Source organism: Neomonachus schauinslandi, chromosome 6 (genome assembly GCF_002201575.2).
Source record: "Neomonachus schauinslandi chromosome 6, ASM220157v2, whole genome shotgun sequence".
Lineage (NCBI taxonomy): Eukaryota > Metazoa > Chordata > Mammalia > Carnivora > Phocidae > Neomonachus > Neomonachus schauinslandi.
The window spans coordinates 130514043-130528312 of NC_058408.1; the positions used below are offsets into that span (position 1 = coordinate 130514043).

The 14270-nt window shown below is 40.6% G+C and overlaps 1 protein-coding gene across 1 annotated transcript in view; it reads left to right on the forward strand.

The window, feature by feature from the left end:
* SORCS3 (sortilin related VPS10 domain containing receptor 3) overlaps positions 1 to 14270 on the forward strand; it is a 569369-nt gene that overhangs the window by 354346 nt on the left and 200753 nt on the right. The window contains exon 5 of the mRNA XM_021699769.1: positions 9291 to 9364. Coding sequence (XP_021555444.1) covers positions 9291 to 9364 — 74 coding nt within the window. The remainder of the gene's footprint in view (positions 1 to 9290; positions 9365 to 14270) is intronic.

A 14270-nucleotide genomic window follows, 5' to 3' on the forward strand; every position in this document is an offset into this window, starting at 1 on the left:
GAGAGCCCACAACATGTTTAAGAAGCCGAATGAAAACGAGTGTGGCTGGAACTTGGACAATAAGGGGGAGAAGAGAATCCTGGAGAAATAGGCAGGGGGAATATGAGCATGGTGTCACTTCTTTGACAGAGTGTAGACATCAGTCCCATTATGAGCTAGTTTCTGCATGCCCAGTGGAGGAAAACACTCTATACTGAGGGGTGGGGGGCCTCTGGGAGAATGGGGGTGAGCATGATCTGTGCTTTGTGTTCTCAAATGGACCTTTAAGTTGGTAGCACTTCCATCAGAGAGTAGGGTACTGACTTGGGAAATATAGAAGGCTCTGGTTATTCAAATGTACACATGTCCTATGGCATTGGAGTCCTACTTAGGAGGATAAATCTGAAGAGTCATACATATGCACCAGACATTCTTGGCATCCCTTCTTCCCTTCTTCACATTTGGCTCAACAGTGCACCCCTGGGGGTCAGTGGTAAAAGGGAGTAAGTATGATAGGTATAGAGTGTCTTTCTAGAGGGTCCACTTCACCTGAAGATTTGTGAAAAAATTTATCTTGTATTCTAAGCACAGATATGTGGTAGCATAGACTACAAAACATCCATGGAAGTTCAAGGTAAGAGTTAAGAGAGTTGAAGATCTTTGTCCTTCTATCAGACTGCTTAAGGCCAAACCCCCAGATTCCTGGTGGGATGCTGTATTCTCTTTGGCTGTGGGAGATGTTTTGATGAACAACTTTGAGAAGCATGGAGTCTTAATTTGTATTTGATGCTGTTTTAGGATATCCTGTGCCTTTCTCAACACCTTCCTACAGTAGTGAATTTTATGAACTCGCTTTTAGAAGTAGTTCTTCATGTTCAGTGTTTAATCTTGCCTCTTTTAGGTTTTGAGGGAGGGTGTTTCCAAATTTGAGGAATGGGTGTGTATCTGCCTCCACTCCCCGATCTTATAGACCTCACTCTTGCTGCTCATCTTGAAGTCTTCATTTTACCTGCACCCCACACTCTGATGCACTTATTTCCTCCTCTTCCTCTTAAACCCTTTAGATGACCTTGTTTGGCTCCTTTTCCTTCTCTGTTCTTTCTCCTTTTTGATGTGGCACTTAGACCAATGTGCACTGATCCAGGGCCAAACAAATGATACTTTTGGAGCAGGATGAGATAACGTTTCTGTTTTATTTCCAACATCTTTCCTAATGACCAGAATTTTTCACCTTTGTTAGCTGCAATGTTTGGGGGGAACTTATCATTCAGGCCAGCTCCTACTCATTCATTATGACTCAGCCCATGGCTCAGTGCCTGACCCAACAGCACTGACCACCCTTTCCGTGTGTTTCCCTCACTGTTGGCCATCTCTGTGGGCATGGGCCTCGTTGTGTTGTGTGGCACTTATCTGTTGACATGTCTGTCTTCCCACTGAAGTTCTGAGTTTCTGGAGATCAGGGAACCTGGTGTTATTCATCTTTGGATCATCACACCTGGCACTGAGCCTAGCACATGCTAGGTGCTTAAGGAATACTAAATAAGTTGAGTAAAGTGATGTGAGTTAATAGACTACAGGGAGTATTTACAATTCTTTACTTTGGGACATCCAGTGTCAAAAAATAGAGACACATAGCATCAGGGGATGTATCTTATGATCCAGATGCTTAGAAATGGAATGGAGGAGACTTCAAGGGAGGGTTTCCAGGTAAAATACAGGTCACATGGATAAAACACAGCTAACTTCGAATTTCAGGTAAATAACAATGTTTTAAAAAACACAAGCAGATCCCTATTGTTACATGGGACATACCTACACAAAAAATTATTTGTTTTTCATCTGAACTCGAATTACCTGGGCATTCTATATTTTATTTGCTAAATCTGGTAACCCTATTTCAAGGTCAAATAGTCACACTCTCTCCTTCAGACATTCGTATGTCTACTATGCTAAGATTCATGTCACAAATGGGTGGTCCTCAGGCAAGCCCTGGTCAGCTGGATCAAGACATCTTATTTACCCTGCAGTACATTTTAAATTTTTAAATTTTTTTTGCCAAAACTGAAAAATACAGAGATTTCTCATAGAAATCTCAACTTTCAGTCCCCTTGAAAAATATCAAAGCCTGATCACACTAGATTAGCTCTCTTTGTCCAGCTAAGGAACAGTTAAGTCCGTTTTTAGATGGAGCATGAGCTTTCTGGATTCCCTGTTTCTCCCCAGTGTTGTGGGGAAATGTCATCTGCCAGATAGTTTATCACACTTGCACCTGTTTTCCTTAGAGTTGAGAGGAAAGCAACATGTTTTTTGAGCTTGTGTCTCTATCAAAAGCAGGAAAACAAAAGATAACCCTAAAGTGGCAAGCGTTTCAATAAAAATGGGGAAAATCATCTTTTTGAGTAAGTAAAGAAAGTTTCTTCGTGTGTGAAGTGCTAGCAAAATGATCATGTGTCTAAAGAATACAAACAATGGTACCATTTTTCTTGTACCTCCCTCGCACATTCACACTACAGACTTGAGGGCGTTTGAGTTCCTGATCTCCACTGGAAAGTAAGATCCCTGTGGGCAGAGACTTTTGTCTGGTTCATTGATGTATCCTAAACCTGTAGCACAGTGCTTGGTTGTTAATAGACATTTGATCAATATGTGTTAAACAAAGGAATGACTGATGTAAGTCATCTTAGAAATCTTCAAGAAGAGAAGAAAAATGTTGCCTTCTACAAAAGAATGGCATTCTAGGTGAATGCCTATTTATGGCAGAGATGCCTTATATCTGTCAAGGGCAAAGGAAAAAGGCTGCTGAGGACAGAAGCTCTTATCTGTACCCAGAGCTTCGAGGGACATTGGATGGGGTTGTCCCCACCAGTTATCAAGGGAGGGGTGTTTTGGAGAACATCTGAGGAAGGAACCAGAGGCACATGTTGGAAAGGACTCTTTGCTACTGTGTGACCCTGGTTTCTCTCCTGCCTACCATAAATATTACCACAACCCAGGGGATTCTCCCTTTAGTCCTTCATAGCCCAGCCAAGCCCTACCATCCCTCTGTGGCTACCAAGGAAATAAGTGAAGAAACCTTATTTTTATCAGAAACCAGCCTCATTTTATTTGAAAGTCTAAGACCATCATGACCACGATTCAGCAGAATGCTACCAAAATTCCATAGGCTTTGAGAAAAAAAAACAGTCAGGACAGCTGTACACTAAGTTTGAATTTGCTACAGAGGAGAACTTTTATATAAATGTGTTCCAAACCATTCTTCCCTCTTTATGGACGATATGCTGGCTCTAGGGAATCTGGCTGAATCACCAAAAGCTCCCATAAAATGCATAGTTTGTTGCCTATTCTGAGTATGTCTGGTTACCGCCATATGGTCATTATTAATTCATATTTATTCTTAGAAAATACTATCCTTAGGGGTGTGAAAATGTATAGGAGAGAAAAATATAGGCAAATGAGATTTTGCTTTTAATCACAGATTCAACAATCTGGTCATACACCAGACTTCTGGTCTTACAACTAAATGTCAGGAATAGAAATAAAAAACAAAAATACAAAACAAAACAAAAACCCCACAAAAAAAACCCAGAGAAATGTAGCAAGATCTGTCATTATTACTCTCTCTCTCTTTTTTTTAAGATTTTATTTATTTATTTGACAGAGAGAGACACAGCGAGAGAGGGAACACAAGCAGGGGGAGTGGGAGAGGGAGAAGCAGGCTTCCCATGGAGTGGGGAGCCCAACCGTGGGGCTCGATCTCAGGACCCTGGGATCATGACCTGAGCCGAAGGCAGACGGTTAATGACTGAGCCACCCAGACGTCCCTGTCATTATTATTCTTTGTGGTAGGTGTAAGATGTCTGTACAGTTGACCTTTGATCAACACAAGAGTTAGGGACACTGACCCCCTGTGCAGTTGAAAATCCATGTATAACTTTTGACTCCTTAAAAGCTTAACTACTATTAGCCTATTGTAGACTGGAAACCTTACTGATGACATAAACAGTCAATGAACACATACTTTGTATGTGAGATGTATTAGATACTGTATTCTTACAATAAAGCAATCTAGAGAAAAGAAAATGTTATTAAGAATACCATAAGGAAGAGAAAATACGCTGACAGCACTGGACTACATTTATCGAAAAAAGAATTTGTATATAAGTGAATGCACACAGTCCAAACCCATGTTGTTCAAGGGTCAATTATATTAGTTTCACATGGGCCGCTGTAACAGAGTACCTCGATTTAGGTGACTTAGAACAATAGAAATTCATTGTCCTACAATTCTGGAGGCTAGAGGTCCAAAATCAAGGTGTTGGCAGGGCCACATTCCCTTTAGAATTTAAAGGGGAGCCCTTCTTCGCATCTTCCTTGCTTCTGGTGATTTGTCATTAGTCTTTGACATCCCTTGGCTTGTGGATACCTCACTTCAATCCTCTCTCTTCAGATGGCCTTCTCTCTATGTGTCTTCATATTGTCTTCCCTCTGTTCCTGTCTGTGTGTCCAAATTTATCCTTATGAGGGTATCAGTCATATTGGGTTAGGGCCCACCCTGGCCCCATTTTAATGTGGTTACATCTGCAAAGACCTTATTTCCAAATAAGGTCACATTCTGAGATGCTAGAGGCTAGGACTTCAACATATCTTTTTGGGGGAACACAGTTCAAGCAATAACCTCCTAATGCAATTATATCATTCTTTGGACTTAAGCTTTCCAGATGCAACTTGTTGTTCCTCTTGTGGAATATTACATTGATTAAATTGCCTCTAGTTCTTCAGCTATCAGATGCTTTTCCCTGGCAGGCTGATGTAATTAGGGAACTAATAACTGGATCAATAAGGAAAAGAGCATTTTCTTTCATATTTTCCATCTGTTCCAGTGATTCATTTAGGGCTTTCTGTGTGTGTGTGTGTTGCCACTGAATATGTGGTTGTTATGATATATGAGACCATGACACATAAGGGAAGAAGGGAAAGGAGAGGATCTGGACTGTTCTCTGCTAAAGGTTCAGGAATGTCATCCTTGCAGCGGGGGGCATCAGGAGGCAGGATATGGAGAACAGTCTCATATATGTAACTCTGTATAAACAAGAATTTTTTTTTAAGGTTTTATTTATTTGAGCAAGAGTGAGTGAGAGAGAGAGGGGAGAGGGACAAGCAGACTTTGTGCTGAGCACAGAGCCTGACACAGGGCTTGATGCCACATCCCTGAGATCATGACCCAAGCCGAAATCAAGAGTCAGAGGATTAAAACCAACTGAGCCACCCAAGCACCCCTAAACAAGAAATGTTTCTAAAGATGTTTATTGTTCAGAAAATCTATTTTAGTGTTGCATGAAGCACGTTGGGTTGAAGCCATGCAGGGCTATTTAAACAGCACGTGAGCTAATATGTTGCTTGTCCTAGGAAGGATTCACCACTATCCATGATGATCTCTGTGTAATACCATTTTGTGGAAAATCCCATATTGCTTTGTCTGATTCCAGGTCCCTCATGGAAAAAATTGGAATTTTAATTTTTGGCCTTTTAAAAGGTAGTTTTAAAGGTAAATATAATGTATACATTAGGATTAGAAGTTATTATTATAAAAAAAGTAGAATAAAACAGTGGCTTATATTACTATTGAAATATTATCCATTGTAAAGAAATCTGAAAATGATAGAAAGCTTTAAAAAATATGTGTTACCCATAGTCCCACAATTCAGAAATAACCACTGCTAATATTTTGGCCTATCTCCTTCTGATGTGTTTCAAGTTTTTGCAATACTTAAATAAAATTAGTGTCAATGTATGCATGTTTTGCAATATATTTTAAAATAAATAATATATCATAAGCATTTTCATATCATTAAATGATCTTATAACACTTACTATTGAATGGTTGCCTAAATTTCTTTATTTCTCTTTGAGTATTAGAGCTTTTTTAATTACTAAAGTAATGCATGGTCCTAATAATTTTAAAGACCCAAATAACCAAAAGAAAAACTACCGATGGCCTTCAGTCTTACCCTTGCGGAGATAACTAGTAATAATATTATGACATATATTGCATGGCAGTGTAATTGTCTGAATTTCTGTCTTCCACTGTTCATGGCGTTTTTAACCTTTGTAATTCCAGCCCTTAGTTCAGTGCTTAAAGTATAGTGGTTTCTTGATACACTTTTAGTAGGTGAATGGAGAGGCTGCAAGGATCCAGCTTGCAGTAGAATAAAATTCATTCCAGACTCAGCAACTTATGTGGATGGAGAGACAAGGTAGCTAACCAAAAGCTCTTAATGAATAGGAGCCTGCTCTTTCTGTTCATCTGAATCAGCCTCTAGGCAGAGAATTCAATTTAATTTTTCTCCCATCAGTCAAGCGGAAGAGCTGAAAAAGCAAAACCAGAGACAAGGGAGGCAGGAGGAGGAACAGGCTTGGATGAGGAGATCAGCAGCTGATCTCTTGTTCTTTCTCTGTTAGGAAGAGCATGAGATGAGAGGAGTCATGCTTCTCCCAAGGGTGAGTCCTAGCAGGAGCTGTGGTGGAGGCATTCTGCTGCTACTGGATCCTCCATGATGGAAGGACTGATAATTTCTCTGGAGGATTGAGACTCCAGCTGTGTCAGTGTGACCCTCATGGTTCTTCCTGGCTTGTCTCTAGAGTTTGCAGCAGAGAAAGACATAATCATGCTGGGTTTTATTTGAAGGGATTTGGAGCTCTGCTTCTATGATTGGAATCTGGGCTGACAGAGAGTCTGGTATCTTTGGGTTATAGAAGGTTCCAACCGAAGTCTCTTCTGTGTTTAATTGGGAAATGTGTCTTAAGTCTGAGCATCTGTCTCTCAGACACCTGCCATGGGAAGGAGAGTGACCCATTTCTTAAAACTCTGCATGGAAATCTCAGTCCTTGCAAAAAAAAATATAAGGGTATATTCTTTCCAATGCAATGGTCTGGTCCTTACCAACTCTCTCCTTCCTCCCAACACCCTCCCCAATATAAATATACATACAGATAAATATAGGATCAGCCACAAATAGTTGGGTGTATAGAAAGAGAGACAGACAGGAAAATGGGCAGACAGACAACCTCCACCTCCTTTTAGCCAGTGATAGTCATCACATCTCTGCTTTCTCTTAAAAGCTTCCCCATAAGCCAAGTTCAAGATCTTAACCGTATTGACACCTTTGTTCTTATTGTTTTCTTCACCCTATAAAATCTCTACCCACCTTCTCTCCTGTCTATACCACCTATCTCCAAAGGCCTAGCTCAAGCTATGTTACTCTAGGAGGGCTCATTGTTCCGTTTCCATTCCTGTTGATCTTGCCCATCTCTCAACTTATAAACAGATGACTCTCAAATACACATACACCACACCAAAGGGGAAAATGGGCCAGAGGTTAGAACTCTAGAAGTTGAGAAATGGGCAATATGGGCTAAATGGGCTAAAACTTCTTTAAGCCCCCCAAGGCTTACTTGAGATTACCAGGAGTTCATTCAAAAATTATTTCTGTATGAGTTGCAAGATTATGGACTCAGAACATTACAGATGGCAGTGTTACCTGGGTGTGGTATGCCAGACAGCACTCCCTAGGGGAACAGTACTGGGGATGTGATAATGGGAAGATACTTCATCTAACCCCATTTCTATAAACTTAAGGCCCATCTACTTTTGCCTTTCCCAATTTCCCCACCTGTGAAAGTGTGAAGAACATAAATAATAGAATTTTCATTATAAACTAGGCACCATGATTCCATGGAAGAAGACGGGAGCCAGGCATCAGAAAACTTAAATCCTAGTTCTTTTGACCAAAACTTAACTTCCCCAAGACTGAGTTCATTAACTATGAAACAGGAGGTTTGTGTGCTCACCTGTATATGTATTCTGTAACCACTGATACACAGAAGTGAATTGGGCATGATTCCTGCCTCTCTTATGACTCATAGCCTAATGGCAGGAGGGACATGCCAACCAGTATTGCCTTGGTGTGAACAGCTTCTTAGAGGCAGACAGTAAAAATAGTGATGGTACCTGAAGGGAGTGGTTGACTCTCCCTGGCAGATCAGAAAATGCTTGAGAGCAAGGATTCAAGTAGTCATAACTGCCTTGCCTTTCAGTGTCCTTGTAAGGCTCAAATATATGTGAAAGAGCACTGTAGTCCACCTATTATTATTATTATTATTATTTCCATTATCAGTCAGAGCTATTATACTTCCAGGCATACAATTAAAAATAAACTCCATACTCTTGGCTAGTCTGTGATAGGAATGTTGGCCTTTCTCTTATGTGTTACAAAGGGGTCAGATTCTACATCCATAAAGTAAGTGAATGTGGAATCTCACTTTATTAGCCATGCTGGGGGTTCTTCCTTATTTTTCCAAAGTCTTGAGGCTCTTCTAGAATTTTTTTCTCATTCCATGAGTTACTATCCATTCTTACGTGCCCATTTTAATTATTGATTTATTCAACAGATATTTGTTGAACTCTTTATATATATTGAAGGAATATAAATACAACTAAATAATACAGATGAATCTGAAAGACATAACCATGTATTACCTCATGATAAGTGCTCAATGGAAACCAAAGATGAGTGCAGTGAATTGAGAAGGGAGAAAGATGAGTGGCTTGAAGTGGTTGGAAAAGGTTGCATGGAGGGAGCCACCCACGCTTGTGTAATGCTTACTTAGGAGTAAGCATGGCCTTATCTCTGTGAAGACCTAGGACTATAAACAAGCATGGTATCCTTATTGGCAGTGAAGAGTCTATTTCATTTAGATTATATATAGGAGCAGTGAGCGATAAAACTTGAACAGTGCAATATTTTATACATAATATTGGCTCAGATACCAGCTGATGAGTATTTTTACATGTGTTTTATTTCCCTGAGAACACAGAATCTACCTCTTCTTTATCTTCATGTCCACCAGAGTGCCCTACATGTAGGAGCTATTCAGTAAATAAATTTTAAATAAATTTTGCTGAATTGTTTTGAATGGAGCTAAAGATATCAAGGAATTTGAAGAAAAATGAGAATTTTATGAAAGGCTTTACCCCTGAAGGAGAGAATGATGGTTGGCATCAGAAAGGATTTACACTCAGCTCAAAATCATCGGTCGATTGGATATATGTTGAGCACCTACTTGATGCAGAAGTCACCATGATAAGCATGACATGGTCATATTCATAGCTTTTATCTAGATAAAATGGATGCCAACTCAGGTCGGCACTCTGGTACACTAGAATGTCTTTATCCAGGGGGATGCCACATGTATTTCTGTTGACCAGTGAGTGTCCTTGATGCTTATGCTTTTCTCACTTCATTGTTTTGCAGCTCTATAGCTCCATGGACTTTGGAAGACGGTGGCAACTCATGCATGAACGCATCACACCCAACAGGTTTTACTGGTAAGCCCCAACCGCAGACCCATTACCCTCTTGGATACAGAATTATCAGAGAGCATAGCACTCAGGATAATACTGGAGACACCTTCAGCACTTGAAGACACATGTGTTCTAGCCCTTTGCTACTCAGTGTGGTTCACAGACTGGCAGCATCAGCATCACCTGGGAACTTGTTAGAAATACAGAGTCTCAGGCAAGACTTCCTGAGTAGGAGTCTGCACGTAACACAGTCCCTAGTGATTCAGGTGTACGTTAAAGTTTGAGAAGCACTGGGCTAGGGTGCTCCATGAGAAGGTCATGACCAGGTGCTCTTAGCTGGGTGCTAATCTCCCTTTGTTTGGGAAAAGTATATATTTTGTGTACCTATTCTAAAAGCAGTATTTGCTAAAGTGCACTCTGAAGAAAACTAGTTCCACAAAATGCTTCTCCTTTCTTAAGTGTTTCTATGGTCAAGCAATTTTAAGTAATGATTATTTAACTCTGCCTTACTGAAGATGCAGGGTTCATGTTAGGATAATTAAGACTCTGGAGAAACCCAGAGACTGAAGAGGCCTCCTAAACTTATTTCGCTAAAGAATCCTTTTCCTATGTCACACATGATAAATCCTTCAGAACAGCTTCTGTGGAGCACATTCTGAAAAGCCTTTTTTAAGAGTGAGTATATGTTCCAAGTGGAAAATTAGCCCTCCCCCTCTCAGAAAGTGTTTTTATTAATTGGTGTTCCTTTATACGTGTGTGCTATTTTTACTTGGTTGTAGCAAGCTAAACGTGGTTTGGTATAATTTTATATTTTATTCTTCCCTGCTGCAGTGTGAAAAGGCTTCTTACTTGTATCTTGCTTTCATTTCAGCAGAGGTATAGCCAAAGGAATAGAGATTAAGAAGCATGCACCCAAGTGTTTAATATGCTTAATTATATGCTTAATTAAAACAAAACCAAAATTAATCTTTGAAAGTAGTCCCTATTTTCTATCTCTTTTTAAGCACCTTGGTTCAATGCCCTTAAAAAGTCACAAGATGGCCATTTTTGTCTTATATAAGGTGGAGGTGATGTGTGTGTGTGTGTGTGTGTGTGTGTGTGTGTGTAGTGTGGATGGTGATGAGTACTTTGTACGTACATATATATATAGTCACACCAACATCTTTGGAAGCAATGGCTCCACCCAGTCCCCTGTGTATGCACAAAACTGTGACCAAAATTCAGAAAGATAACTGCAGAAGCATTCCGTGAGTACCCAGTGTGTACCAACCTACTGATTGCACACAGTGAGTGGGGGGTAGTGCTCTTGACTCAACACCTGGACTATCCCCACTTATTTTGCCCTTTTCAGACCAACTGTTATTGGGTCTGTACTGTTATTACACTTATTATTGGGTCTGTATTTAGAACTATTAAGATTTTTTGATAGACTAAGGCAGAAAAAGGAAGTATTTGTTTTTCTGATATTCTAGCTATGTGACTAGAGCCTTTTGCTCAGCCAAGAGGGACCAGTTTCTTGGTGTGCCATCACTCACAGGTCCTTCAAAAAGAAAAAAAAAAAGCCCTCTGCTATTTCTGGAACAAACTCTTGAGATGGTGAGGCTGTTGGCTGACTAGGAAGTCAAGTTGATGGAAAAGGAAAGTACAATAGACTGGATAAGCCTTGTCATCGTTTATGAGGGAAACTAAAGTAAGTGGACGAGGGGCAGCATTTTCCTATGTTTGGCAAAGAGCAAGAAGAGAAGGTTCCAGCTGCAGTCTGCCCTCCCTCTTCCTTTGTGTAGTGGAAAGAATAAATCCCCAGGTCCTGATAATTGTGTTTCATCTCTCCTGCACTCTGTGATTCTTTCATATATGCCCCCCATGGGGAAATATAAAAGTTAGTGTCCATGCTAGCTAGCCAAGTGGTAGCTGGCAATCCCATCTTCGTAATTATCACTTCTTCGTTTCTGATGTATAATTGCCATGATTATTCTTCTAGGTGTCATAGGAGTTGCAGTGGAAGAGCTCACTTTACACAGACATTTTCTTCCCCCAGTGACAAAATCCATGTCTGTCTAAAGCTCTAAACCATTTGTGTTGAAGAGACATAACCTGTATGGGTTGGGAGTAGAAACATTCACTCGGAACCTCCTTGAGAAAAGACAAATTGTGCCTCTGTCTGGTGTAGAGCCCTGCTCTGGCTGACACAAGGACTCTTCAAGCTGTGGTTCCCTCATCTGTATAATGGGAACAAGATTCTTCTTGTCAATTTCATAAGGTTCTATAAAGGACCAGATATGATCCGTTGGACATTTGTCACTTTCATCTCTTCAATTTCATATCAGATTTATCATTTGTATGTTGTAAGTCATTAAGAATTATGCTTTTTAGCATTTCCAAAGACCATGACACCTAAGTGATTCATCATTTTTCTGGGACACAAATTTGTATCCCATGCATGATGAGATTTGTATACCTGTGGACATCTTATAACAATTGATTGGATCTGATTTACTCGGGAAGATCCACTTCTCAGCCTAACCTCTACTGCCCTCTACTCTTTATTGAGTCATAATTCTTGTGCAGTGGTACAGCCAAAACAAATCAACAACAGAAAGCCCTAAAACTACTTCTCTGGGAGAGATGGTACAGTGGAGTGTTAGGGACAGTGGGGACACACTGGAGGGAGTGTAGGCATGCTAAAAACAAGACATTGAGATGAAGGATGATGTTAATACTTTTACCTTGTACGTAGACAGAGAGTGTACGTGCAGTTCACGAGTAATGTCGCCCAGATATTGTTATCTATAATTTGGAGATTTGCAGTTGTCTAGGGATAGATCCTTCGTGAATGTAAATTTTCTTCTTCATTCTGCCTTCAGTTGATGGAAAATAGCACCTGGAGGGGATTTGTGGGAAAAACACTGTGATCCAGAAGTGATCTTTGCCAAGGGTGCAGGAGGAAGAACCGACCACACATGCCTCATATTTGCTGTAATGGCCATGAACGTGTATTGGGAATAGCCAGGGGCTGCCTTTATTTTCCATTTCCTCCTTCGTGCCCCACAGTGCCTTTGAGTTAGGCAGGGCATGGGACATAATATTTATTAGCAGCAATTATAAAACCTTCATCTGGAGGTAAAATTTTCTTTGTGAATTCCAGATGCTCTAACCCCATCAAGAGAGGTCACCTAGGAATCTTACATTATAGAGTGATTCAGCTATCCAGTGCATGCCCAAAGAATAGTACCGACTGACCTGAAAACTCCTTCTTTATACGTGACCCTTTCACTCATTTGATACCTGGTTAACAGGCAGATTACCAGGCCTGTCTTATGTTTCCATTTATCACCCCAGCTGCTTTAGCAATTATAATTTTCAAGTGGAGCACAAAAGTGGAATGTATGTCTTAACATAATGCCTTTCTTGTCTGCTTGGGCAAAGCTATCATGGGGAAAAAGTATGTGTTTTCTTTTGTTTTGTTTTTGTTTTTGTTTTTTAATATCCTACTGAGCTGCAAATGAATAGTATTTCCACTCTTCCAGTGGGAGATATTTAAGAGGCAGGCGCATTCTGCAGTGGGAAGATTGTTTTCTTTGCACATCCAATGTGAATACTTGCGGCTCTCAGCTTTGCCTTTATGGCCCCTTACCCTCCCTAGGTGTTGCCTTCTTCTGGTATAACTTGGTTGGCCTCTATGTGCCTCTGCTCTGATGAAATTTGCTTGTGTAGCCTTGAGAAAGAGAGAAAGAATGTCTCCAGTATCTCTTCTTATTAACTTCCCCTTCATTATTCTGTCTCCTGAAAGGTTGGGGTCTTTTTTGTTCCTATTTCTTGCCATCACTGCAGGAGTGTGTTCTGATAAAGTAATACACCCTAAGGTATCAGGGACTTTAAACTCTTAATCCTTTCCTGGGATGTTTGGGTTGCAACAATGACTGGTCTTGAGAATAAGAAACCCTATAAGAAGTCAGTAGATGTAGTACTGGTTTAATTTATTTTAGTATTATTTTTATTTAAATGCAATTAGCCAACATGTAGTACATCATTAGTTTTTGATGTAGTGTTCATGATTCATTAGTTGTATCTAACACCCAGTGCTCATCACATCACGTGCCCTCCTTAATGCCCATCACCCAGTTACCCCAACCCCCCCACCAACCTCCCCTTCCACAACCCTCAGTTTGTTTCCTGGAGTCAAGAATCTCTCATGGTTTGTCTCCCTCTCTGATTTCTTCCCATTCTGTTCTCCCTCCCTTCCCCTATGATCCTCTGCACTATTTCTTATATGAGTGAAACCATATAAGCTGATGAGTATTTTTACATGTGTTTTATTTCCCTGAGAACATACCCTCCAGTTCCATCCATGTCAATGTAAATGGTAGGTGTTCATCCTTTCTGATGGCTGAGTAATATCCCATTGTGTATATGGACCACATCTCCTTTATTCATTCATCTGTTGAAGGACATCATGGCTCCTTCCACAGTTTGGCTATTGTGGACATTGCTGCTATGAACCTTGCGGTGCATGTGCCCCTTCTTTTCCCTACATCTGTATCTTTGGGGAAAATACCCAGTAGTGCAATTGCTGGGTCATAGGGTAGCTCTATTTTTAACTTCTTGAGGACCCTCCATACTATTTTCTAGAGGGGCTGTACCAGCTTGCATTTCCACCAACAGTGTAAGAGGGTTCCCCTTTCTCCACGTGTAGTACTGGTTTTAGATCAGCCCTCTTTAGAGGGGCAGGAAGAAGTTCCCTTGAGGACTGCTCTTTTGAGCTGTTACGATGCCCGGTTGTAGGCTGATTAGTGGCTGGTGTGTAGGGACAGGCAGGGTAGGCTCCACGCCTCTATTGTACTTTGATAAGGTCAGTGTACTCACTGTAGATTTCTAGTGATCGTTTGTGCCGGCAGCTTCTCTCTTCTGGTTTTCAGAAAGGCCATGATGA